The sequence below is a fragment of the Delphinapterus leucas genome, chromosome 6 (genome assembly GCF_059928025.1).
Source record: "Delphinapterus leucas isolate spDelLeu-1000000601 "Yukka" chromosome 6, BTC_Dleu_Yukka2, whole genome shotgun sequence".
In the NCBI taxonomy this organism is placed as follows: domain Eukaryota; kingdom Metazoa; phylum Chordata; class Mammalia; order Artiodactyla; family Monodontidae; genus Delphinapterus; species Delphinapterus leucas.
The window spans coordinates 19,918,356-19,942,454 of NC_143134.1; the positions used below are offsets into that span (position 1 = coordinate 19,918,356).

The window sequence follows — 24,099 nt, forward strand, 5'->3', positions numbered from 1 at the left end:
CCCTCTGTTTCCTTAATTTCTTTCCTGCCCTGCTCTACTAGTTCACCTCTCACAGGAACTATCTTTACTACCTCTTCTATCTTCCTTGTTAAGCCTTCAATGTCATCCTCATTTCTATATAAGGATAGGATCTTCAGGGCTATGCTGTTACATCATGTTCTTTCATAAGCATCAAGAAAATCATGGCGAAGGCTTTGATCTGGCTGAAATCTGTAAACTGGTGATTTCTCTCTTTCTAGCCCATCTTCTTTTCTGAATCACTAGAATAATTTGAAACTCCCTATATGTGTCATTGGTACAATGTTAAGTAGCATCTAGATTTCAATGACCATTATTTGTCATGGTCAGGACTTTATTGAGGATGGAGTTGGTGAGGCACTTAGGCTCTCAGTGGTTCCTCACTAGGAAGATTCAAGGACACAGCCCAATGAGTACATTCTGTTTGTTTCTGGCCGACTTTCCTTGTCAGGTGAGCTAAACGTCAACTATTTATTAAGGTGGAGCAACAGCGAGGTGAGCCTTGGCTGAGTCATAGGTTGGGAGTTGGAGCACCTTGAAGCTGGCGATGGTTGGGTCCAAGTAAATTTGATTTATTTCCCACTGTTGCTGTTTTCAAAAGCATGAGGACGACAGGGAGATGGAGATGAGAATCAAGAGGAGAGAAAGCAGGGGAGGAGAAAGGGGAAAAGGTAAGGAGGAAAGAGAGACAAGAAGGAAACAGAACTGTCTGAGTGCCCTTTGTACACCAGGAGCCATCTTATGCATCTCACACTATTATCTTGTTTGTTCCTTAAAACCATCCTGTAGAGCAGCTATGACTCATGTTTGTCCAATATCTGTTTTGTGCCACACGCTGTGCTGTAGGCGTGGTGATGTCATGATGAATACTTCCTTCACATCTGCCTGAACACGAGGAGTTGACAGTCTAGCAGGGGATTCTGATGTTGAGATAGTTTCCATTCAGGGGCCTTGGGTATGTATAAAGGACAATGAAGGTTTTTTAGGCAGGAGTAATCTATGCCACCTGGGGAAGGAGGTCTGGAAAGAATAAGGTGAATGTGGGGAGGGCCTTCTAGGTGGAGGGAGCAGTATATGCAGACTCATGAAGGCGTAGAAGATCGTTATGTGGCTGGAACGCAGGGAGTGAGGAGAGGAATGGTTTGACCATGGTGGGCCTTCTAGGCCCACCCAACAAGTTTGGGTTTCATCCTGAGGGGGAGATGCCTTAGCAGAGAAGTAAGTTGAGAAATTTGTCTTTTAGGTAAGTTCCTTTGACAGTATTGCAGAGGATGAGTTGGAAGGAGTTGAGGGTGAAGCCTGGGAGACCCCAGAGAGGATAAAAACAGTCTAGATGCAGGGTGATAAATGCCTAAACAGGACATTGATGGTGAGGAAAAGCCATGGACTCAATCAAGTAAATACGATAACATAATAGAGTGTAATGATTGATTGGATGACGGAGGGGAGGATGAGGGAAATTGAGGATAACCTCGAGCTACTGGGTAGGGTGATTGGGATCTTGATAGGTCCGCTACCTAGTGCTGGAAATTAGTGTTAGAGATCAGTCCGGGCAAACACCCCTTTCTGTCTCACTATTGAAGTTGCCAAGGAAGCAGCAGCAGCAAACTCGTTCCTGTTGGAACCAGTGTTGGGGATGGAGCATGTAGATGAGGGTCTCTCTCCTCCTCTTCTGAATCCAAATATTGGAGTCCCAATGTAGATGTGGGAGAAAGCTGGCCAAGTCAACTTGCCCATCCAGCCGTAGGCACAAGTGAGGTAGAAAAGCAAGAGAGGGGAAGAATACACAGACTTTTAATTTATAGTAATTTCAGGCCACCAGTAAACGTGGCTCAGTCTATGTCTTGGATTGAGATCAATCTGTTTTACAGCTCTTCCGCTTTGAGTGGGGTGGATGGAAAAGTAGGAGGTAAATGAAAAAAAAAAAAGGGGGGCAAAAATTTCCTTTCTATGTATCCCGGAGAAGAAATATAGAAGGAGAAATAGGCTTGGGACAGGGAGATGATAATCATTTCATTTTTGACATGCTGAGTCTAAGAGGACTCTAGAAAATCCAGGTGGTTACGTACAATACAAAGTCAAAAATAGGATTCTGGAGCTCAGGAGGGAGGTCTGGGCTAGAGTAATGGGTTATGGCATTTTCAATAAATGGTAAAGTCTTGTCTGTGGTTGACAACAGGGCACAAAGAATGACGAGCATTGGGAACACTGGGAATTAAGGGACAAGTGAGGAAAATGAGCTCATGATGGTGAGTGATGAGAAATTAATAGTTAGGAGGAAAACCTGGGGAGTGTGAGGTCTGGGAAGCTACAGGAAGAAAGTGTCTCTAGAAAGAGTTATTAATAAGGTATAAGGACAGGTAAGGAGAATGACCTGAGACAGCTACAAAGAGAAACTGGAGAGAGAGAAGAAGCAGGATGAGTAAAAGGAAAGCATTTTCCAGCTGCCCCGAGAGTACACCTGAGAATGGAAACACCATCCATCATTAATCATGGAGCCCGTTTCCATGGAAATGCCACTTTCTTCAGCAATGGTCTGTAGTCAGGTTACAGCATTGGCCCAGGATTGGGGATCTGATGGGTGGATGTGGTGAAAGGACAAAGGGACCGGAGCTGAAAATGATGGGTTCAAGTTCAAAAGGAAAGGAACAAGTTTCAGGTGAGCTTGAGAGACTGTATCTAACTGCAGGGTTCCAGAGACTCTCCTGGGACCTCTGTAGAATAAAAGAGTAGACCTAGAAGAAGAGAGGTAGTGGAAAGCAGGAAGGCGAGGAGATGGTGGGTGTAGACCGAAGAGTTAGAGTTTAAGGTTTTAGAGGCAGAACCGTTCCTCATGATGACAAGGGCCACCACTGGCAATGGGAGTAGATTGCAGATGGGAAAGGGAGTTGGCAGTTTATTGCCATTGAGGTTAAGGGATTAAGAGGCTAGGGTGTTAGATGTGCTGCCCATGTGTATATTGAATTCATTTAAGGTGATGGCAGGCACTAAGGTGGAGAGGAAGACAACCAGGGGTCAAAGTGCCCAAGGAATGTAGAAGCATGATACTCACTTTAGTAATTACTAATGAGAAGGGTGAAAGGAGGACTAATAAAATGGCCTGAACTTCAAGAAAAGGGATTTGGTTCTAAGGAGGTAAACATAATATCCTGGTAACATTATTAGAGAATTAAGAGAATGCTAGTACTACCTCTGGTGTCCATATAGAACCTAAAAAGGGTTCTAAGGAATGGAATATTTTTAGGGAAGAAACAGGCTTCAAGAAGTCAAGGACACAGAGAATTATAGAAGGATAATGTCATTCTGAAGGTTGCTTATATTGCATTTGGTATTTTCTGTTTCATGGACTCTTTTCTACTATTTACCATTCATACATCGTTTAAATTACTATAGCTCTATAATAGAATTTAATTTCTGGTGTTTCAAGTCCAACTTTGCTGTTCCTTTTATCCCTCCAAAATTTTGCAGCTATTTTCACTTAGTAAAATTATTCCCCTGTCATTCTGATGAGAAATTATATTAAATGTATACTTTGGGTATAAGTGATACACTCACCTTTTGTTGTAGGTCACGTTTCCTGGGAAGATGAACTTGGAGAAGGAGATGCAGGTGCAGTATGTTTATTAGGGAGTATTCTGAGGGTCAGTACCTATTGGGCATGAAAGAAGTGGGATTGGGCAGAGGAGGGGGTTGAACTGTAATGAAGTCATGACAAAGGCCTCCGCTGACCCCAGGGGAGCTCTGGAGCGAGGATGGAACTTCGTAGTTGTCCCATACTGAGACCAGTGGACCAGGCCTTTGTAAAACTTCCTACCTCACCACTGACCAGTCATTAGATGAGAACTACCCCGGGAGAGCAGGTGGCTTTCTTCAGTTGAGGGAAATTCCTGGAGAACAGCACAGCTAAGAGCCATCAGTAGCCCATGCTCTCAGCAGCTCAGGGAATAAGTGCCTTGTTCCCTAAGTGGGAAACCTGGATGGTACATCATGGCATCTGCTACAACAAAACGGGAACATACTGTGTCTCCTCACTTATTCAGATCTGCTTTTTTCCAAAGATGTTCAAAGATTCCAACCATGATAAAGACAGTTTTTTTTCATACACTGCCCACCACACTGCTTGTTACATTTATTATAGGTTATTTCATATTTTGTGTTGGAATGTTGAATGAGACATTTTCCCATTGTATTCTCTAGCTGGTTATTCCTACTGTGTAAAAGCAGTGTATATGGGTTACTGTATTTATTTTTTTATTTTTTTATATTTTTTCAGCTTTATTGAGGCATAATTGATACACAATGAATTGCATGTATTGAAAGTGATACATGGGAATTCACTGGTGGTCCAATGGTTAGGACTCCACGCATTCACTGCCTAGGGCCCAAGTTCAATCCCTGGTCGGGGAACTAAGATCCCGCAAGTTGCACGGCCAAAAGAAAAAAAAAAGTGATGCTTAGATGAGTTTTGACATAAGTATACATTTATAAAAACATCTCCACAATTATCACCCCCAAAAGCTTCCTTATATGTCCCTTTGTCTTCCACTGGCCCAAGGCAACCACTCATCTGCTTTCTGGCACTATAGTTTGCATTTTCTAGAATTTTAAATTAATGGAATCCTACAGTATGTACCCTTTCTTGCTTGTCTGCTCAGCATAATTATTTGGAAATCCATCCATGTTGTTTTGTGTATCAATAGTTCATTTCTTCTTATTGCTATCTAGTATTCTATCATGTGGATAGACCACAGTCTGTTTATCCATTTACCTGCTGGTGGAAATTTGCTTATTGTTCTCAGTTTTTGGCAATTACACATAAAGGTGCTATGAATATTTACGTACAAGTCTTTGTGTGGACATGTGATTTCTTTTCTCCTGAGTAAATATCTACAAATGGAATGGCTGGGTCCTGTGGGAGGGATGTGTTTAACTTTTTTAGCAAACTGTCCAACAGTTTTCCAAACAATTTTCAAAATGATCATGTCATTTTACATTCCCACTAGTGGTAAATGAGAGCTCCAGTTCTACCATAACCTTTGCCAATCTTCAGTGTGGTTTAAATTTTAGCCATTCTAATAGGTATGGATTCGTATATTATTGTGGTTTTAGTTTGTGTTTCCTTAGTGGCCAATGATGTTGAAAAGCTTCTCATGTATTTATTGTATTTATTTTTACCAGATATCCAACTTAACTGTCTATTTCTAAAATACCTTTATTGAATTAATTGGGTTTTCTAGGTCCACAAATAAATCACATGCAAGTAATGATATTTATTTCCTTCAATAATGATGTCCCAATTCCTTTTTTTCTTTGTCTTATTTCATTGGTGACAACATAAATAATAGTAGTATCTTTGTCTTTTCCCTGACTCTGACAGAGTCAGTTTCATATTAAAAGTTGATATTTACTGAGCTTCCGTGGTGGCGCAGTGGTTGAGAGTCCGCCTGCCGATGCAGGGGACACGGGTTCGTGCCCCAGTCCGGGAAGATCCCACATGCTGCGGAGCGACTGGGCCCGTGAGCCGTGGCCGCTGAGCCTGCGCGTCCAGAGCCTGTGCTCCGCAACGGGAGAGGCCACAGCAGTGAGAGGCCTGCGTACCGCAAAAAAAAAAAAAAAAAAAGTTGATATTTACATTAGAACGTTTAATTCTTTACATATACTTGTATTCCATCTTTATTTGCTAAGATTTTGTTAAGAAGTTTACCTTTACAATTGTTTAAATAATTACATAAGTTTCTCTTTTTCCCCTTTTAGATATAAAAATGGAATCAAACTCTATACAGTATTTTCTAATTTTTTGTGGGCTTTTATGATGAGCACCTTCCCATGCATTTAATATCATTTCATAACATTATGATTGAAGGCTGCATAATATTTTATTTTATAGAGGTACCATAATTTAGTTAGCTAGACTTCTATTATAGGACATTTAGGTTATTTATACTTTTTCTTTTGCTATTATAAATTTTGTTGAGATAACTATTCTTGTATTTAAATTTTGGTGTACATCTAGTCCTATTAACGTAGGCTAAAATTTCTAGTTTGCAATGCTATGTCAGAGTCTGAACATTTTAAGGCTTTTGATATTTACAAGGAAATCTCTCTCAAGAAAGCTAGTAGCCATTTATACGCTTACCAACATTCTAATCTGTTGCAGCAATTAGATAGATGACCAATGCTGCCTCTGTCATTTTCGTTTGCCTTGGATTACTCTGAGTTCTTTAAATGTGTATTTATTTTTTGTTTTCTATTTTAGTGCTTTATTTCCTTTACTTTCTGTCTTCTGTTATATGTATAGTTGATCCACATTATTTGAGGATTCTGTATTTGTGAATTTACCCATTAACTGGAATTTATTTGTAACCTCAAAATCTACACACATGGCATTTTTGCAATCGTATACAGACACGTGCAAAGCAGTGGAGAATTTCAGTTGCTCGAAATACATGTTCCTTGCTGAGGTCAATCCAGGGAATGCTCTGCCTTCTTGGTTCAGCTCTGATTGTAACAAGCATCCTTTGTGTGGTCTATTAGTGCCATCAAGTTTTTGCATTTGTGTGCCTTTTGTTGGTGATTTCATCATTCAAATGGTCCCCAAGCCTATTGCTGAAGCTCTTCTAAGCACAAGAAAGCTGCGATGTGTCTTTTGGAGAAAATATGTGCAGTAGATAAGCTTTGTTCAGGCATGAGCTATATATAGTGCTGTTGACTGTAAGTTCAATGTTAGTGAATCAACAGTATATATTAAATACCTCATTTTATTATGCTTCACTTTATTGCACTTTGCAGATACCATGTTTATTTTACAAAGTGAAGGTTTGTGGCAACCTTGCACAGTGGAGCAGGTCTACTGGCACCATTTTTCCAACAGCATTTGTTCGCTTTGTGTCTCTATGTCACATTTTGGTAATTCTTGAAATATTTCAAACTTTTTCATTATAATTATAATTGTTATGAGGGTCTGTAATCAGTGATCTTTGATGTTACTACTATAACTTGTTGAAGTATCTGCAAAGTGCAATAAAGTGAAGCAAAATAAAATGAGGTATGCCTGTATTTAATATATATTGTTGAAGGCTTGGTTGATAGTTAGCATTTTTTAGCAATAAAACTAATTTTTTCAATCAAGGTGGGTACATGGTTTTTTAGAGATTATGCTATTGTACACCTAATAGACAACAGGGGAGTGTATCCATATCTTTTATATGCACTGAGAAACCCAAAAATTCATGTGACTTGCCTTATTAAGTTAATTGCTTTATTACGGTGGTCTGGAATCGAACATACAATATCTCCTAGGTGTGCTTGTAAAGTGTCTTTAAACAGAAAACATAGAAAATAAAGTTGTGTATTGACCAGTTGATGAAAATGTTGTGTCCAGAAACTCAAAGGAACATAACCCTGTATTTCCCGTAGGAGCAATGGCTCAGCATTTGGTAATTCAGTGCTCAGGGGGGCTTTATAGACTATAACTATTGTATATAATGAGAATTGACTGTACTATGTTTTCTGTGGTTTTCCTTCAGTGATTTGGAAGATGTGCTTCAGCTCATCATCATCTTCACTCCCTTCTGAACACTTGCTTCTCAGAATCCCTTACCATCAGGCTTCCAGTTTAGGTTCTGCCAGTGAGAAGTACCCGTGTGAGATTAAGACGGTGGAAGAGAAGAAGGTACGTCTTTCTCCTCCAGCAGGATAGACAGACACATGGGCAGATGGTGGCGTCCTGGTTTCTGTGTCACACGAGGGCTGCAGCAGCTTCACAGTGAGATCTCACATGGTGCTTGCTTTGGTGCTTCAGGGAGCTGAGTTGATTGAATGGCAACTTCCTACAACTTCTGCATAGAATTTCCCAACACTCAACCAGTTTTCCCTGACCTCTGCTTGCTTAGATCTTCCAACCATTCTGTAAGCACCCAGTTCCCTGTATTGCATTCCTCATTTGAGATACTAGTTTCTGTTTTCTTGACTGAAGCCTGACTAATACAGTATTGATACTAGACAAGGTGTGCCTTCTCTGTGAAGGAAGAAGGAAGCGCAATTATTTTGATGACCAGAGTGCTGGCGCCAAGCAGAATCCACATGCTCTCTTTTTCTTGAGCACACAGCTAAGCGATATTACTCACTTTCCTTGCATCTAGGTGGGGCTTTGTGAGAAGAACCCTTCCCTACTCCCTCCCCGCTGCCTGCACTGGAGCCATAAGCAAGAAATACATTTTACTCTGATATATCACTAAGATTGAGGGATTTTTTTCTTTTTTTTTTTTGGCCCCAATATGTGGATCTTAGTTCCCCGGCCAGGGATTGAACCCAGGCCACGGCAGTGAAAGCAGCAAGTCCTAACCATTGGACCACCAGGGAATTCCCAGATTGAAGGATTCTTTGTTTTAGTAGTTAGCCTACTCTAATACAGATGGTATTTTTTTTTTTTTTTAACTTTTTGGCTGTGTTGGGTCTTCGTTGCTGCACGGGGCCTTTCTCTAGTTGCGGCGAGCAGGGGCTACTCTTCATTGTGGTGCACGGGCTTCTCACTGCGGTGGCTTCTCTTGTCGTGGAGCATGGGCTCTACGCATGCAGGCTTCAATAGTTGTGGCACGCAGGCTCAGTAGTTGTGGCTCGTGGGCTTAGTTGCCTCATGGCATGTGGGATCTTCCCAGACCAGGGCTCGAACCTGTGTCCCCTGAATTGGCAGACGGATTCTTAACCACTGCGCCACTAGGGAAGTCCCCTACAAATGGTATTTTAATATAGTACTGGTGCCTACTTCCTATATATCTAAAAATATCCTTCACTCATAATTCTATTATCACCAATGACAAGAATGAAACGGTACTTATTGATTCCCTCCTAAGTAAGATGAAAAACTCACCATGCTTTTACTTCCATCTACTTTCACTCCTACCTGTCTTTGTTGGTATAATCTGGAATTGCATTGAGGTTATAATTAATTATTTTTTTGATATTTGCATTCTATCTTATAATCACATTTTCAATAATTATTAGGCTTTATTCAACACAGAACAGGTTTTAATGTTCACTAGCCATCCTTTCACAGCACAAATTAACCCTGTTGAGTTCTTTATTTGCTGTGTGTGTTGGTTTCTGTAAAAAGCCTTTTGGTACCTGACTTAAGAAAGATCTATAGAGAAGATACACTTTCTGAGTCCTTGAATAGCTGAGACAATGTGTCTTGGTTGTTTTTGATACAGGACTTGACTGAGTCCATAATCTTGATTAACTACCTTATTCCCTCAAAACTGTAATAGTTGGCACATGTTCTTTATCATTTAAGGTGGTTTTATGGGAAAAGTTTGAAGTAGATGGGCTTGCTTTGCTTTTAGGTTACATTTCCCTCTTCCTCAAATGCTTTATAAGTTCTTTATTCTGTCATCTTGATATTTACCAATTCTATCACATGTACCTATAGGTGGGTTTTTTGTCATTAACTTTGCTTGGTACTCAGTGAGCCCCTTTGAAATGTTGATACTTTTGCCAGATACACTGCTAAGTGCTCTGTATGTATGACATTATGACAACCCTATGACGAGATAGCTGTTACCCCTCCCAATTTACAGATGATGAAACTGAGGTTCAAGGACTCATAAGAGGTCCAACAACAGAACTGAGATAGGAACTTAGGTCTACTTCACTCCAGGATCTGAGGTTTTAGTCACTATACCATGCAATATCTTTCAAAGGAAAAAAACTCTTTTATTGTATAATATCTAGCATTCTGCTTTTGTTGCCGCAGTTCCTGATTCTTTTTCAGAGATAAGACATAATAATCGCCCATATAGTGGGTCTCTCTTGTTTAGTCTTTATATCTGCTAGTTTTCATTTTGTCATCCTTTTCTTTTATGTTATCATAGAGCTTAGCAAAATGATTCTTATTTTAAGATTGAGATATAATCAACCCACAACGTATTAGTTACAGGTGTACAACATAATGATTCTATATTTAAATATATTGTGAAATGATCGCCATAATAAGTGTAGTTAACATCCATCACCAGAGTTACAAATTTTCTGCTTTTTTTTAACTTTTAGAACCTACTCTCTTATGCAAACATTATTTATATTTGGGTTATGTTTTCTTCACTTTTTGCCTGCTCTTTCCTGATTCTAATGCAGATTTAATCTTTTAAATTGAATATTTAACTTTTCATTTTTCCCTCCCCATCAATTTCCTTTTCTATTTCTCTACCTTTTAGCCAGATCCACTGACATCTCAATTCCTCTTCGTTTTTGCTAAAATCTTGTTTTACAGTCTGTTTTCTAGCATTTTCTCCTGTCTCTGTATTATATAATGCTCCAGAGTCTGCTCTTCCTCTGCATCTTGGAGTACTGTGCTCTCCATCTTTTATGTCTCAGGATATTTTCATAGATACCGTGGAGCTTGTAGTCCCTTCAATGGCCCATTAAAGGCGGGAGGTCTGCCCAGTACCCTTAGTTTCCCATAAACAATCAGAATGGATGCTATTAGAATACTCCTCTCAAATCTCATGGTAGGATCCTGTCAACATAAGTTTACATTACTGGTTTAGCAGTACCTTATTCTGAGGACGAAATAAAGACAGTTGATATAGAGGCTGGTGCGGGACATGAAGGGAGGATTTCATTTTGTGCCATTTCTTTTGTCACAGGGTCATCTTTTGGACCTGGCTCTCTGTTTAGGCCAGCCTCAATACCTGCAGTTTTACTTGGTAAGTTTGTGATGCTGCGCTCTTGGAAGGAGAACGTGAGGCATTGGCGTGGATAATGGGGGCGGCAGGACAGACCATTTGTGGTAGGTGGTAACTGATCTCCTATTTCATGTTGTTACCCGGAGAATTGGGGCTATGCCTTCCTCATACAGAAGAATAGCACTGGAACCCAGATAGCTGGTCCTAAGCATAACAGAATCCCACCCCCTCCAGCAATGGCTCAGCCAGGACGGGCCCACACAGCTTCAAAACAGTCGGTTTAATGGCTCTGCAGCCACTCCCATGCCAGCAAACAACAGGATGATACTATGACCTCTAAGATTTGGAGCTCATGCCAGATGGTGTATTATGGCTCCACCCCGGGACTCCCATTTCTAGTGTGTCACCCCTCCTCCCTCTACAGGACCCAGCCCCAGCCAGTCATAGGATGCTGTTGAGCTATCAGATGAATTTAATTGAAGCTGGAGAAGTACAACTTCCTACCCCACCTGTGTTGTGTCTTTATAATACAACGTGGTTATCTGTGAGGAATGCAGACATTCCCCAGCCTAGAATGGAATTCACATCTCTCTCTCTCTTCCTGTTTCATTCCTTCTGTCACCTACATTCCTGACCTGCCGAATGCTTATTGGACTTAATCACTCTTTATTAGCATTGCAAATGGCAGTCATGTTGATGGTGAAGAAGGAGGCACTGGTACCCTTGCTCCCAAATGTCAGAACCCCTGGCCTGATGTTGGCATCTGCAGCATGGACAGCAGCACTGGCCCAGGATGTCTTTTGTTTGCCCTTTTATTTATTTATTTTTTATCATATAGTTTCTTTTTCTTTGAATTTTATTTTATTTATTTTTGTATACAGCAGGTTCTTATTAGTTATCCATTTTATACATATCAGTGTATATATGTCAATCCCAATCTCCCTTTTAGATCCACTCTCTACCGCGCGCTATGGCCGGGGGTGGGGAGGCAGTTGACCCACGTGGTCTCCTTCAGTGGCGTGCTGGAGCCTCAAAAGCTGATCATGTGCATCTGTTCCTAGCTCCATGTTTGGTGACCATGGCAGGAGTATTTACACCATGGAAATCATCAAACACTACCAATAAGCACACACACACACACACACACACACACACACACACACACACACGAGTTCAGAGCTTGTTGTTAAATGTTTATTGACCAGCACACCACTGTGGCTATACCAGAATACAGATAGACTCCCTTGCCCTTTGGCTTCTGGTTGGGTTTGGCAATTGGGAGGCCCCTGCAGGGGACTGAAGGATGAGAAGAGAGTGTGGTCAGAGTATCCTTTCTCCTGCCTCCATCTCTCACAGGTTCCCACAGATTGGCTGCATCCCTTTACAAAGGTGATAGCTGCTGTCAGGCACCCACTCCATGCATGTACCTCTCTAGAATCCAGATATTTCTTCTCCTTCCCTCTTCAAGTCTCTGAGTGGTACTGGCTTCGGGTAATGGATCATCTCTCTCTGGCTTCCATATACCAAGAGTGCCCTCGTTATACTCTCGCTAATAACCCATTGGAGTGTGGGTCACCTGTTCCTCCTGTGACCCTGACTAATAGGGAACCTAAATCACATTGCTGTGCAGAGCTGCTTACTTGTTTCCTGGGTGCATCCCTGGGTCTCCGTTTACATAGCAGTTTCCAGGAGCAGTGGTTTTCAAACTCTTTAGAGCCTTGCTTGGGATGTTTTCTTCCAATGAAATCTTACCTCAGAACCCAACATACATATCCTCCTTGACTTACAACATGGTTACATCCTGATAAACACATGGTAAGTTGAAAATATAGTAGGTCAAAAATGCATTTAATACACCTAACTTACTAGACATCCTAGCTTAGCCCAGCCTACCTTAAACATGCTCAGAACACTTACCTTAGCCTACAGTTTGGCAAAACCACCTAACACAAAGCCTATTTTATAATAAAGTGTTGACTATCTCATGTAATTTATTGAATACTGCACTGAGAGTGAAAAATAGGATGGTTGTAAGTGTATCAGTCGTTTACCCTCATGATCGCATGGCTGACTAAAAGCTGTGGCTTGCTGGCTGCCCAGCATCACAGAAAAGTATGGTGCTGCATATATACAATGGAATATTACTCAGCCATGAAAATAAATGAAACTGAGTTATTTGTAGTGAGGTGGATGGACCTAGAGATTGTCATTCAGGGTGAAGTAAGTCAGAAAGAGAAAAACAAATACCATATGCTAACACATATATATGGAATCTAAAAAAAAAAAAAAGGTTCTGAAGAACATAGGGGCAGGACAGGAATAAAGATACAAACGTAGAGAATGGACTTGAGGACATGGGGAGGGAGAAGGGTAAGCTGCGACGAAGTGAGAGAGTGGCATGGTCATATATACACTACCAAATGTAAAGTAGATAGCTAGTGGGAAGCAGCCGCATAGCACAGGGAGATAAGCTCGGTGCTTTGCGACCACACAGAGGAGTGGGATAGGGAGGGTGGGAGGGAGACGCAAGAGGAAGGAGATATGGGGACATATGTGTATATATAGCTGATTCACTTTGTTATACAGCAGAAACTAACACAATTATACTCCAATAAAGATGTTTAAAAAAAAAAGAAAGAGGGCTTCCCTGGTGGCGCAGTGGTTGAGAATCTGCCTGCCAATGCAGGGGACACGGGTTCGAGCCCTGGTCTGGGAGGATCCCACATGCGGCGGAGCAACTGGGCCCGTGAGCCACAATTACTGAGCCTGTGCATCTGGAGCCTGTGCTCTGCAACAAGAGAGGCCGCGATAGTGAGAGGCCTGTGCACCGCAATGAAGAGTGGCCCCCGCTTGCCACAACTAGAGAAAGCCCTCGTACAGAAACGAAGACCCAACACAGCCATAAATAAATAATAATTTTAAAAAAAAAGAAAGAAAAGAAAATTATGATGCCACACATCCCTAGCCAGGAAGAGCTGAAAATTCAAAATCTTAAGTATGGTTTCTACTGAGTGCGTATTGCTTCTGCAGCATCATTAAGTGCGAAAAATTGTTAAGTCGGGGACTCTGTCTATAGACATTAGATAAATAAAGATTCCTGTCTTAAGTGGGGCAAAGGGCTACCTGCTCACCATCCTCCACCGTCATCTCCCATGGCCACCATGGATATGGATACCCTTCACAGGAACCTGCGAGGACCCAAGAAGCACAATTTAAATACCACATTCCTAAAAGAGAGAGAGCATAGCTTGTATTTCCTGGGCACCTAGAGAGATGGGGGTAAACCGCAGGCTTATTTTCAAGCTACCATCTATAGAGCACTTACTGCATGCCGGACCTGTTCTAAGTGTTTTACATTGGTTAGTTCACTTAATCCTTACAGCAACCCTGGAGAAGTAAGTATCTTTATTACCCACCTTGTGCCATCAAGAGGACTAAAGCAGTGTGCTTAAATCAGGATCACACCGCTAGGATAGCTAGAGAATTTAGTTCCAGAACTTGTGGGCTTATGCACTCTGTATGTTCCCCCAAATCTCCTTTTGAGTGATAAGTGAGGAGCATTGGAATCCAGGCAGTTAGAAAAAACTCACAGCCTCAGAATCCAGCCTGAGCAGCCCGCAGTGCCCCATTGATATCCTGGATGACTCCGCCCAACTTCCACGTCTGACAGCTCAGTTATAGACAGTCCCTGACGTAGAAGGAGTAAAGTGCTGCCCCTTGGCTATTTTATCCCTCAGCTGGCGACACATTAGGTGTTGAAGTAACCAGTGGAATGATGCAAAGGCTGTTTTTTCTAAGGCTCCTAAAATTCTGATATCTAGGGTTAATTGCTACAACCTTGGCTCTGATATATCTCCCCACTGTTCTTTCACCCCAGTCCGGATGCAGGAAGAAAGCACTGAGCTTCCCAGGCTGCTGCAGGCTTGAGGGCTGGTCTTCCCGAGAACAGTGCAAATTTGAGGACTTTGAACCACACACTCAGGGACAGAACCATCAATATCTGGAATGTTTTTTTTCTGAAATTTTGATAGCACCTCCAATCAGAAATGTAAAAAAAAAAAAAAAAAAAGTAATAAAAGCCAAGCAGGAATTCCCTTGCGGTCCAGTGGTTAGGACTCTGCCCTTCCACTGCAGGGGCCACAGGTTCCATCCCTGGTTGGGGATCTCAGATCCCACATGCTGCGTGGCTTGGCAAAAAATAAAAAAAATTAAAAATAAAAGCCAAGCAAACCCCGCACAACTTGTGGGTTGTATAGAAGTCTCAAATTTCTGATCTGCCATACATGTGGGAGTGATGTCTAATGTTGTTTTTAAAAACACTTTATCCATTTCTCAATTAGGAGTCCTCAAAGATGTCAAGAGACCAAGAATATTTGAACAGTATAAAAGCCTAGTTCCTTCACCTGTTTCTTCTTTCCTTGGGTAGAAAAATAAACCATTATTTGAATTATTGGGAGAAGCCGATAGGGAAGGCTTGGCTTTTATTAAAGAGCAGAAGTGAATTACTAATTCACATGAGGGTTGAAAGTACAGTCTCTGTCATACCCTAAATATTTGGAACTCTAGAGCCCAGCCTGCACATTTCCTGGGAGCACGACTGTCTTCACAATTTCTGGGGCTTGGTGCCAGATGAACATGGAAGGGCCCTTGCTCAAAATTATTTAGAACTTTAAGACGGCACCACCAGAGCTTCAGACTAAGTGCAGGGTTGGTCTGGGCGAGGAGCCCTTTGTGGACGTCCCTGAAGCTGGCCCTGCCTGTGTGCAGTGACCCATACTGAGTCCTGGGAGGATGGGAAAGGTAAGCCTCCTTCTCTACCAATGGAGGCCCAGGAAAGAAGCAATCGTGTGCTCCAACTCACACTCAAGAAGGCTGGAGTCAGAACACTGCTCCCAATCACCCCTTCTTTCAAGCTTGTGTTGGAATAAGAATCCCATCCAAGGGCTTCCCTGGTGGTGCAGTGGTTAAGAATCCGCTTGCCAATGCAGGGGGCGTGGGTTTGAGCCCTGATCCGGGAAGATCCCACACGCCGTGGAGCAACTAAGCCTGTGCACCACAACTACTGAGCCTGCGCCCTAGAGCCCACGAGCCACAACTACTGAGCCCACGTGCCACAACTACTGAAACTGGGGAGCCTAGAGCCCGTGCTCCACAACAAGAGAGGCCACCGCAATGAGAAGCCCGCACACCGCAATGAAGAGTAGCCCCCCCTCACTGCAACTAGAGAAAGCCTGTGCGCAGCAACGAAGACCCAATGCAGCCAAAATAAATAAATAAAAAAAAATAAAGTTCTTGGTGAGGACTTCCCTGGTGGAGCAGTGGTTAAGAATCCGCCTGCCAATGCAGGGGACACGGGTTCAAATCTTAGTCCAGGAAGATCCCACATGCCCAGGAAGATCCCACATGCCGTAGAGCAACTAAGCCTGTGCACCACAACTACTGAGCCTGCACTCTAGAACCCGTGAGCCACAACTACTGAGCCCATGCCACAACTACTGAAGCCTGCATGCCTAGAGCCCGTGGTCTGCAACAACAGAAGCCACCGCAATGAGAAGCCCATGCACCACAACGAAGAGTAGCCCCCGCTCGCCACAACTAGACAAAGCCCACACGCAGCAATGAAGACCCAACATAGCCAAAAATAAAATAAAAAATTTTATTTAAAAAAATTCCATCCAAGACAAAGACAAATACCATATGATATCACTTATATGTGGAATATAAAATATGACACAAATGAACCTATCTATGAAACAAACAGAATCAGAGACATAGAGAATAGACTGGTGGTGGCCAAGGGGGAGGGGCATGAGAGAGGGTAGGAATGGGAGTTTGGGGTTAGCAGATGCAAACTGGAATATATAGGATGGATAAACAACAAGGTCCTACTGTATAGCACCAGGAACTATATTTAATATCCTGTGATAAACCATAATGGAAAAGAATATGAAAAACAATGTATATACATGTATAAATGAGTCATTTTGCTGTACAGCAGTAATTAACATAATATTATAATTCAACTATACTTCACTAAAAAATAAATTAAAAAAAAAGAGAATCCCATCCCCTACCCATTCAACCAGTATTTGTGTCACTATTGGATGAGTCCCACTTTCTGGAATAAAGAAGAGAGGATCAGTTCATGTTACACGTACATTACTTTTTTTAAAAATACGCTTTATTTTTTAGTGTTAGGTTCACAGCAAAATTAAGAGGAAGGTACAGAGAGGTCCCATATACCTTCTGCTCTCACATATGCACAGCTTCCCCCATTACCAACATCCCCACCATGTGGTATATCTGTTATAACTGATGACCCTACATGGATACATCATTGTCAGCCAAAGTCTATAGTTTACATTAGGGTTTATTCTTGGGGTTGTACATTCTGTAGGTTTGGAGAAATATATAATGTCATGTAACCACTATTATAGTATCACACGGAATAGTTTCACTGCCCTAAAAATCATCTGGGCTCCACTTATTCATTCCTCCTTCCTCTTTCTTTTTGGCTGTGACATGTGGCTTGCAGGATCTTAGTTCCCCGACCAGGGATTGAACCTGCGCCCACAGCAGTGAAAGCACAGAGTCCTAACCACTGAACCACCAGGGAATTCCCCCTCCTTCTTCTGAATGTTTTATACATTTTGTGTGTGTGTGCCATTTGCCAGTCTGGTGAAGTCTTTGTATATTTTCTCCCAAATAAGATTTTTAATGCATAAAATACAATACGTATACTAAAGTTACGAAAACATTTAAAAACAAAATCGTTAGTAATATATTTGCTTCTTCATTAGCACATTAAATTACTAGACCTGACAGCAAGTCTGACACCTACTATAATTTTCAAGCAGTGATGATGGGCATACATGATCATTTGAAATATCTGCAGTGATTCTGATGTGCAATGAAAGTATTAGTGACAGAGCTACAGGGTCTACTGAATACAACTGTGGTTTTATCCATTTATTTTTGGCCCATATTCATAAGGGAAGGAAATGCTAGATCTCAGAGAGAGGATGATGAGAATAAAGCTGTGATATATATTTTTTCCCACCCAACCTCTCACGCCCCAGGCTGGTATTACGCGCTCGTCTGTCTGCTGGGACATAGCACACCAAGTTGCTCCCCTAAGAGCTGGCCCCTACCACACGGGCATTGGCTAAGGAGCAAACCGGTAAGGGAGGGGGGCGCTGGAAGGGTGGAAGGGAGAGAAGTTCTTCCGTTTCGCTCACCGTGTCTGCCAGCGTCCTGCCAACGATAGTGTTCCATCCTAGTAGCGGAAGGTGATTCTAGCAGTGGTTGGTTCCAGTTTCCAGTTGTTTCCACGCTCTCAGAACCAGCCTCCTGGTGTCCTCATGAGACACCACCCGCTGGGTAGCATCCTCTTGGCTACCCAAACAAACTGTCAAACACTGGATAGCTTAAAACAACAGAGATGGATTGTGTCAGGTTCTGGAGGCTGGAAGTCTGAGATGAAGGGGTGGGCAGAGCTGAGCTCCCTCTGACAGCTCCAGAGGAGAAGGTTCCCTACCTCTTCTGGCTTCTGGCGCTGCCTGCAATCTCGGTGTTCCTCAACTCATAGATACATCATGGCTCCAGTCACGTGCGTGCCGTCTTCTCATTGTGTCTTCACATTGTCTTCCCTCCACGTATCTCTGTGTCCTCATCTCTTCTTTCTATAAGGGTATCGTCATACTAGATTAGGACCCATTCTAATGACCTCCTTTTAACTTGATTACCTCTGTAAGGACCCACTTTCCAAATAAGGTCACATTCAGAGGTCCTGGGGGTTAGGTCTCCTATATATATATATATATATATATATATATATTTTTTTTTTTTTTTTTTTTTTGCGGTACGAGGGCCTCTCACTGTTGTGGCCTCTCCCGTTGCGGAGCACAGGCTCTGGATGCGCAGGCTCAGCGGCCATGGCTCACGGGCCCAGCCGCTCCGCGGCATGTGGGATCTTCCCAGACTGGGGCACAAACCCGTGTCCCCTGCGACGGCAGGCGGACTCTCAACCACTGCGCCACCAGGGAAGCCCTCCAATATATATTTTTTGAGGGGACACAATTTAACCTATCACACCTCTCCTCAGGGGTCTGGGTCCCAGCTCCGTGGAAACCGTCTCCAAGCTTCTAGTTCCCCCAACCCCAGGTGGGGAGCTGTTTCCTACAGTTATTATTTCTGAGCTACCTAGTGTCTTCCAGTCCTCCAGGCTCTGATTAATCAATTCCTTACATTACATTCTCTCTGTTAAAATAACTGGTGTGGTTTCACTTTCCTGGGCAGACCTTGGCTGACTTAGACGACCCCTGAATCTTCAGCGTGGACCCCAGGTTAAGAGGATCTGATGTCTTAAATAGATATCCAGTAATTATCTCAAGAAAGAATCAGGAATTATAAGTGAGGAAATGAGACTTCCAAAATGTATACCCTTTTGTCTCGTTTAAATGTCTCAGTTGTTTCCTTATTGTATTCTTGTGTTAGATACCAGAAAAGGAGATGGACCCAGGAGTTTGTCTTCAGAGGCAGTGAGAAAGGAGGAAGCTGTGTGTGTGTGGGGCAGGGGTGGGGAGGTCTTGGGTGAGAAGCAACCCCATGGGGTAGAGAAGAGGGGCAGCATTAAGAGAAAATGAAAGTCATTGAGTCCCTGGGACTGGGGCAGGGCGGAAAAGAAGAATATGGTAGCTGGGCCTGGGAACCAGTTCTGGGAATTCCACAGGGAAAAAAGCTTTGGTGCCCTTTAACCCAGTCTCTAGAAAGCTCTCCTAGGAAAATAATCCAAAAGAAAAAATATCTAAACCCCTTGACTTTTTCCCAGCCTGTCAGGCCTGTGGGTACAGACAAGGGTCCATTAACAGTGATGTCCATGGTCTTTGGCATTCTGGCCCACATGCGGAACTGGACGACTTCAAGCCTCTGCTTGGAGCCTGCCAATCAGTTCTCAGAGTCCCTTGCAAGGGTCTCACACGTGCTGAGGACCAGACCTGCTTCTGTTCTGCTCTTGCCTGTGTGTGGAAGTCCTCAGCCTGCAGGCCATGAGAGGGTGGTGCTTTGCTTCTGCCCCAGCTGTTCCACCCACATAAGAAGGCTGCATCTGGGCCATTTTCATGGACATGGCAAGCTCTGCCAATGTGCCCGGCTGTCCTTTTCACATCTGGACCAGGAAGTGACACTGCTTTGCCCTGGGTCTCACAGACCTTTCATCAAAAAGACGCTTTCCCCTTCTGCCTGTTCACCTCCTCTTTACATAAGACCAGACCCAGTCCAGTCTTGGACTTCAGACACCAGTCACAAGTCCAGGCAGTCACCTGTGCTTTGACTGTCCCAGTATATATCAGAGGTTCCTGTGACCTCCTCCTTGGGTTTGATTAATTTGCTAGAACGGCTCACAGAACTTGGGAAACCTGTTGACTCACTAGATCACTGGTTTATTATGAAAACGTATCACTCAGCAAGAGCCAGATGGAGGAGATGCATAGGACAAGAAATGGGGGAAAGGGCGTGGAGCTTCCATGACCCCTCTGAGGCCATTCTCCCAGCATCTCCACATGTTCTCCAACCTGTATGCTCTCTGAACTCTGTCCTTTTTGGGGTTTTGTGGAGGCTTCATTACATAGGCATGATTGATTGAATCATTGGTCATTGGTAGCTGACTCAACCTCCAGCCCCTCTCCTCTCCCTGGAAATCACAGGGTAGGGCTGAAAGTTCCAACCCTCTAGTCACATGGTTGGCTCCACAGGCAACCAGCCCTCACCCCTTACAGAGGGCTTTCCAAAAGTCACCTCATTAGCATAACAAAAGGCACCTTAAGGGCTTGCATCGGGAATGGGTCAAAGGCCAAATATCTATATTGCCTATTATAGTCACGATATCACTGGCCCATGGATAAAGATGGTCCCCTCTGCTGCTCCCTCAGTGCAACAGGGAGCATAACTCCTGCACTGTGAGTCTTCTGGAGCCTCAAACTGGTTCATGGGTGTGAAGTTATTTCAATAGTTTGAAAGAAAGAACAAGTCTTGCTACTTTTTAAAGGACCTGCTGAAGAACTTTGGACACTGTGCTCTCAAGAAGAATGACTTTTCTAGAGACTCACTCAGAGGACTTACCAGCAGGTGCATGAACCCCTTGTTGAGGGCACTGGGGTTTGGGGTGAGAGGACCTGGATTCAAGACCTGGTTCTGCCATATTCCAGGCACGTGACTTGGGCCTCACACTTCCTCATCTGTAGAATGGGAATAACAATAACATCTCTTACAAAGGTCTGTTGTGAAGATCAAATGAGGTGAGTGAAAGTGTAAAGAAAAAAAAAGGCATTTGCCCTAATTATTATAATTATTAATATCTATGTTATAGATATTATTTATATCTATATAAGTTATAGATATTATAATATAATTATTATATCTACGTACCTAATGATTACAAAGGTAATCATTAGGTACGTAGATATAATAATTATATCTAATAATTAGATACAATTAATTATTAGAGTATTATATCTAATAATTATTATATATATATATATGATTTTATTAATTACAGTGGAGCATGGGCTAGGGTTAAAAGGGCACGGAAGGGCTTCCCTGGTGGCGCAGTGGTTGAGAGTCCGCCTGCCGATGCAGGGGACGCGGGTTCGGCCCTGGTCCGGGAAGATCCCACATGCTGCGGAGCGGCTGGGCCCGTGAGCCATGGCCGCTGAGCCTGCGCGTCCGGAGCCTGTGCTCCGCAACGGGAGAGGCCACAACAGTGAGAGGCCCGCGTACCGCAAAAACAAACAAACAAGAAAGGGCACGGAAGACTGGCCCTGCACGCAAAGGTCTTGTGCACAGACAGAAAACTGTGGCCACCAGTGCTCACTGACAGGCGAGCCCCACCCAGTAAGCGCTGGGGTGGGGGTGGGGGCGGCAGGGAGAAGGTTGAAGTTAAGGGTTCACATCAGTTCCTCCGTGGGGGAGGAACTGACATCAGAGGGCTCTTCACGCTCCCTGTAAAGGGGTGGTAGGGGTAACAATAGGGCCATTCAGTCCTGCCTCTCTGCCCCAGATCCCAAAGTAGATCTAGGGGCGGAGCCTCCGCAGGCAAACACGCCAGCTTCGAGTCCGGGAAAGAAGTCGGCTCCGTAAGCAGCTGTCAATCAACCACAATCATCCCGGCTCTAGGGTCTCCAAGCATCTTGGGAGAAAGCGCCGCTTCCCAAGTCTTTACACCCTTGAGATGGCATCACGCATCGTGGGAGGAGGGTGGGCTCAGCCTCCCTCCGTCACTCAGCTCCCGCGGTGGGAGAAATCCGGGAGAAGAGGGCTCTGGCGATGTGGTCCTCCGCCCGGCGGAAAAGTCGGGGGCCCTCTGCGTGGCCGAAGTCCGAGCCAACGGCAGGGTGGGGAGATGGAGTTTGGCAGCAACCGCTTTTGGTGGTCTGCCCGGGGAGACTCAGAACGAGCAGATTTGGGTCTCTGCGACAGCGCCCCAGCCTCGTTCCAATGGCCCTTGACTTCCCTAGCTTCTTGCCACACAGCTTGAGCTTGTTTTTCTCGCCTGTAATAAAGAGGTTGTTAAAACGACATGAAAAATCTAGTCTTGAACTTGTTAATTATTCAATAAATAGTAGCTGTCATCGGCGTGGTTACAGTCAGCAGCGCTGCTGCATCATCCGTGGATGGCTGAGTCAGACCCGCCGGACCCCGCGCGGGACCTCGACTCTTTCCAGGCGCTTTCGCTCCCCGGCCTGGGAAGGAGCTGAAAACGTCTTGCTGCCCAGGCAACGAGGAGCCCGCGCGCAGAACCGGGAGCAGACCTTGCACGCATCCTTCTTCCCCTCGCTCCCCACGCTCCAGGTTGGTGCATCAAACACCTGGATTTCTACTGGCTTCCATGCGATCGTTCTAGTGCCCACGAGGACCGCAGGCGCTGGCTGAACTCCAACCCAGACAGCCTACCTGGCTCTTACTCCCCGCATCTCAGTGGTTCTATTGGGACCACAGAGGGGCTATTGTGATGTGGTGGGAGCATTTTTATTGCAACAAAAATGGCATTTAGTGGGGTTGCCAGTGATGGCAGACACCCTGCAAAGTGTGGAACAGTCCTGAATAACAAAGAACTGTGTGGCATGACTTTCAGATGTCCCTTGGGACATCCATGTAAGTGAAAGACCATTTATTATTTTATCTGAGCTGGGATCTAACCCAGTTTATGTATAAACAAAACGCTTTTTTTTTTTTGGCAAGATTTTTTAAAAATTGTGGTAAAAAATACAGAACATAAAATTTTACCATTTTAACCATCTTTAAGGGCACAATTAAGTGGCATTGAGGACATCTGCAATGTTGTGCAACGTCACTGCAATATAATTCCAAACCTTTTTCATTACCCCAAACAGAAGCTCTCTACACATTAAACAACAGTTCCCTCTTTTCCCTGCCCCCAGCTCTTAATAACCTCTAATCTACTTTCTGTCTCTGTGAATTTGTCTATTCTAGGGACCTCATATAGGTGGAATCATACAATATCTGTTCTTTTTTTCATCAAAAACTTTGCCAAGGGTTGTTCACCACATGGGAAAATTACCATCACCAGAGACCAGGCCATGCATAGTATCTGAATCATCAATAAAAGTTATATGCATCTGTCTGCGTTTGTAACATTGAACATGGCTGCAAGCATTTGACACTTTAATATGCTTTCTAGTGTGATTATGTCCAAACATTCATGTATTGAAATACATTTTATTTTATTTTATTTTGCATTCCTTTTTATTCCCAAGTTAAAGCATTATGGTTTTTTAAAAATTATGTATCGGTAGCTTAAATAAGCTGTTAATATCATTTTAGGTTGGTGACGGGGTCATTACAAAATATTTATTACTAAATGGGGCTTTGGGCCCAGTGGGGCTGAGAATCAGAGACTTATCCCCTACAGTTCCTGACAAATGACCAGGCATGAGGGAACGTATCCCCAGAAGTGAGGTGCTGTTGACCAAACTTGAGTATGACCTGTGTTTACAACCTTACACAGCCAGCCCCACCCCTCAGATAGGAAATCCTCAAACCACTGAACCGATTGTCTCTTTGGTCACCACTGCCTGACTGTTGAGGTCTGGCCAGTGCAGACCACAGGGATTTTTGCTCCTGTCCTCAGTGTTGGCCATTGTAATGACTGTTGTTCTTAGCCTTAATGATGGGCATAGGCAGCCTAAACAAATTGAGATCAGATTATTTCTCAGCAATTACCTAAAAGTGAAGCTGTGTTTTCAGCATTCAACAAAATGATTGATTCCAGCACAAGTCCTGGGCATCTCATGTGTTGACCGAGAATCAGTATTGACGCTGCAAAGAACAAAACGCTTTATTTGGGGTCTTAAGAATTGCAATTTGTGGGAGTTTCCTGGTG

The 24,099-nt window shown here is 43.4% G+C and overlaps 1 protein-coding gene across 6 annotated transcripts; it reads left to right on the forward strand.

Moving 5' to 3' along the window:
- Positions 1 to 238: 238 nt before the first annotated feature.
- LOC149748855 (uncharacterized) lies at positions 239 to 22,658 on the forward strand. Of its 6 annotated transcripts, none has more exons than XR_016393500.1 (4): positions 239 to 973; positions 3,586 to 3,627; positions 7,545 to 7,690; positions 10,662 to 16,905. XR_016393500.1 is itself a non-coding variant. In XM_089912791.1 (4 exons), exons 1-4 carry the CDS (start codon positions 638 to 640, stop codon positions 10,731 to 10,733), a joined length of 312 nt encoding a protein of 103 aa, XP_089768917.1. In that variant the 5' UTR covers positions 239 to 637; the 3' UTR covers positions 10,734 to 16,905. The 6 variants fall into 6 exon arrangements, 2 of the variants coding, with proteins under 2 accessions (XP_089768917.1, XP_089768916.1); XM_089912791.1 differs by having other exon boundaries at positions 239 to 689; XM_089912790.1 differs by lacking the exon at positions 239 to 973 and adding an exon at positions 984 to 2,677.
- Positions 22,659 to 24,099: the final 1,441 nt, after the last annotated feature.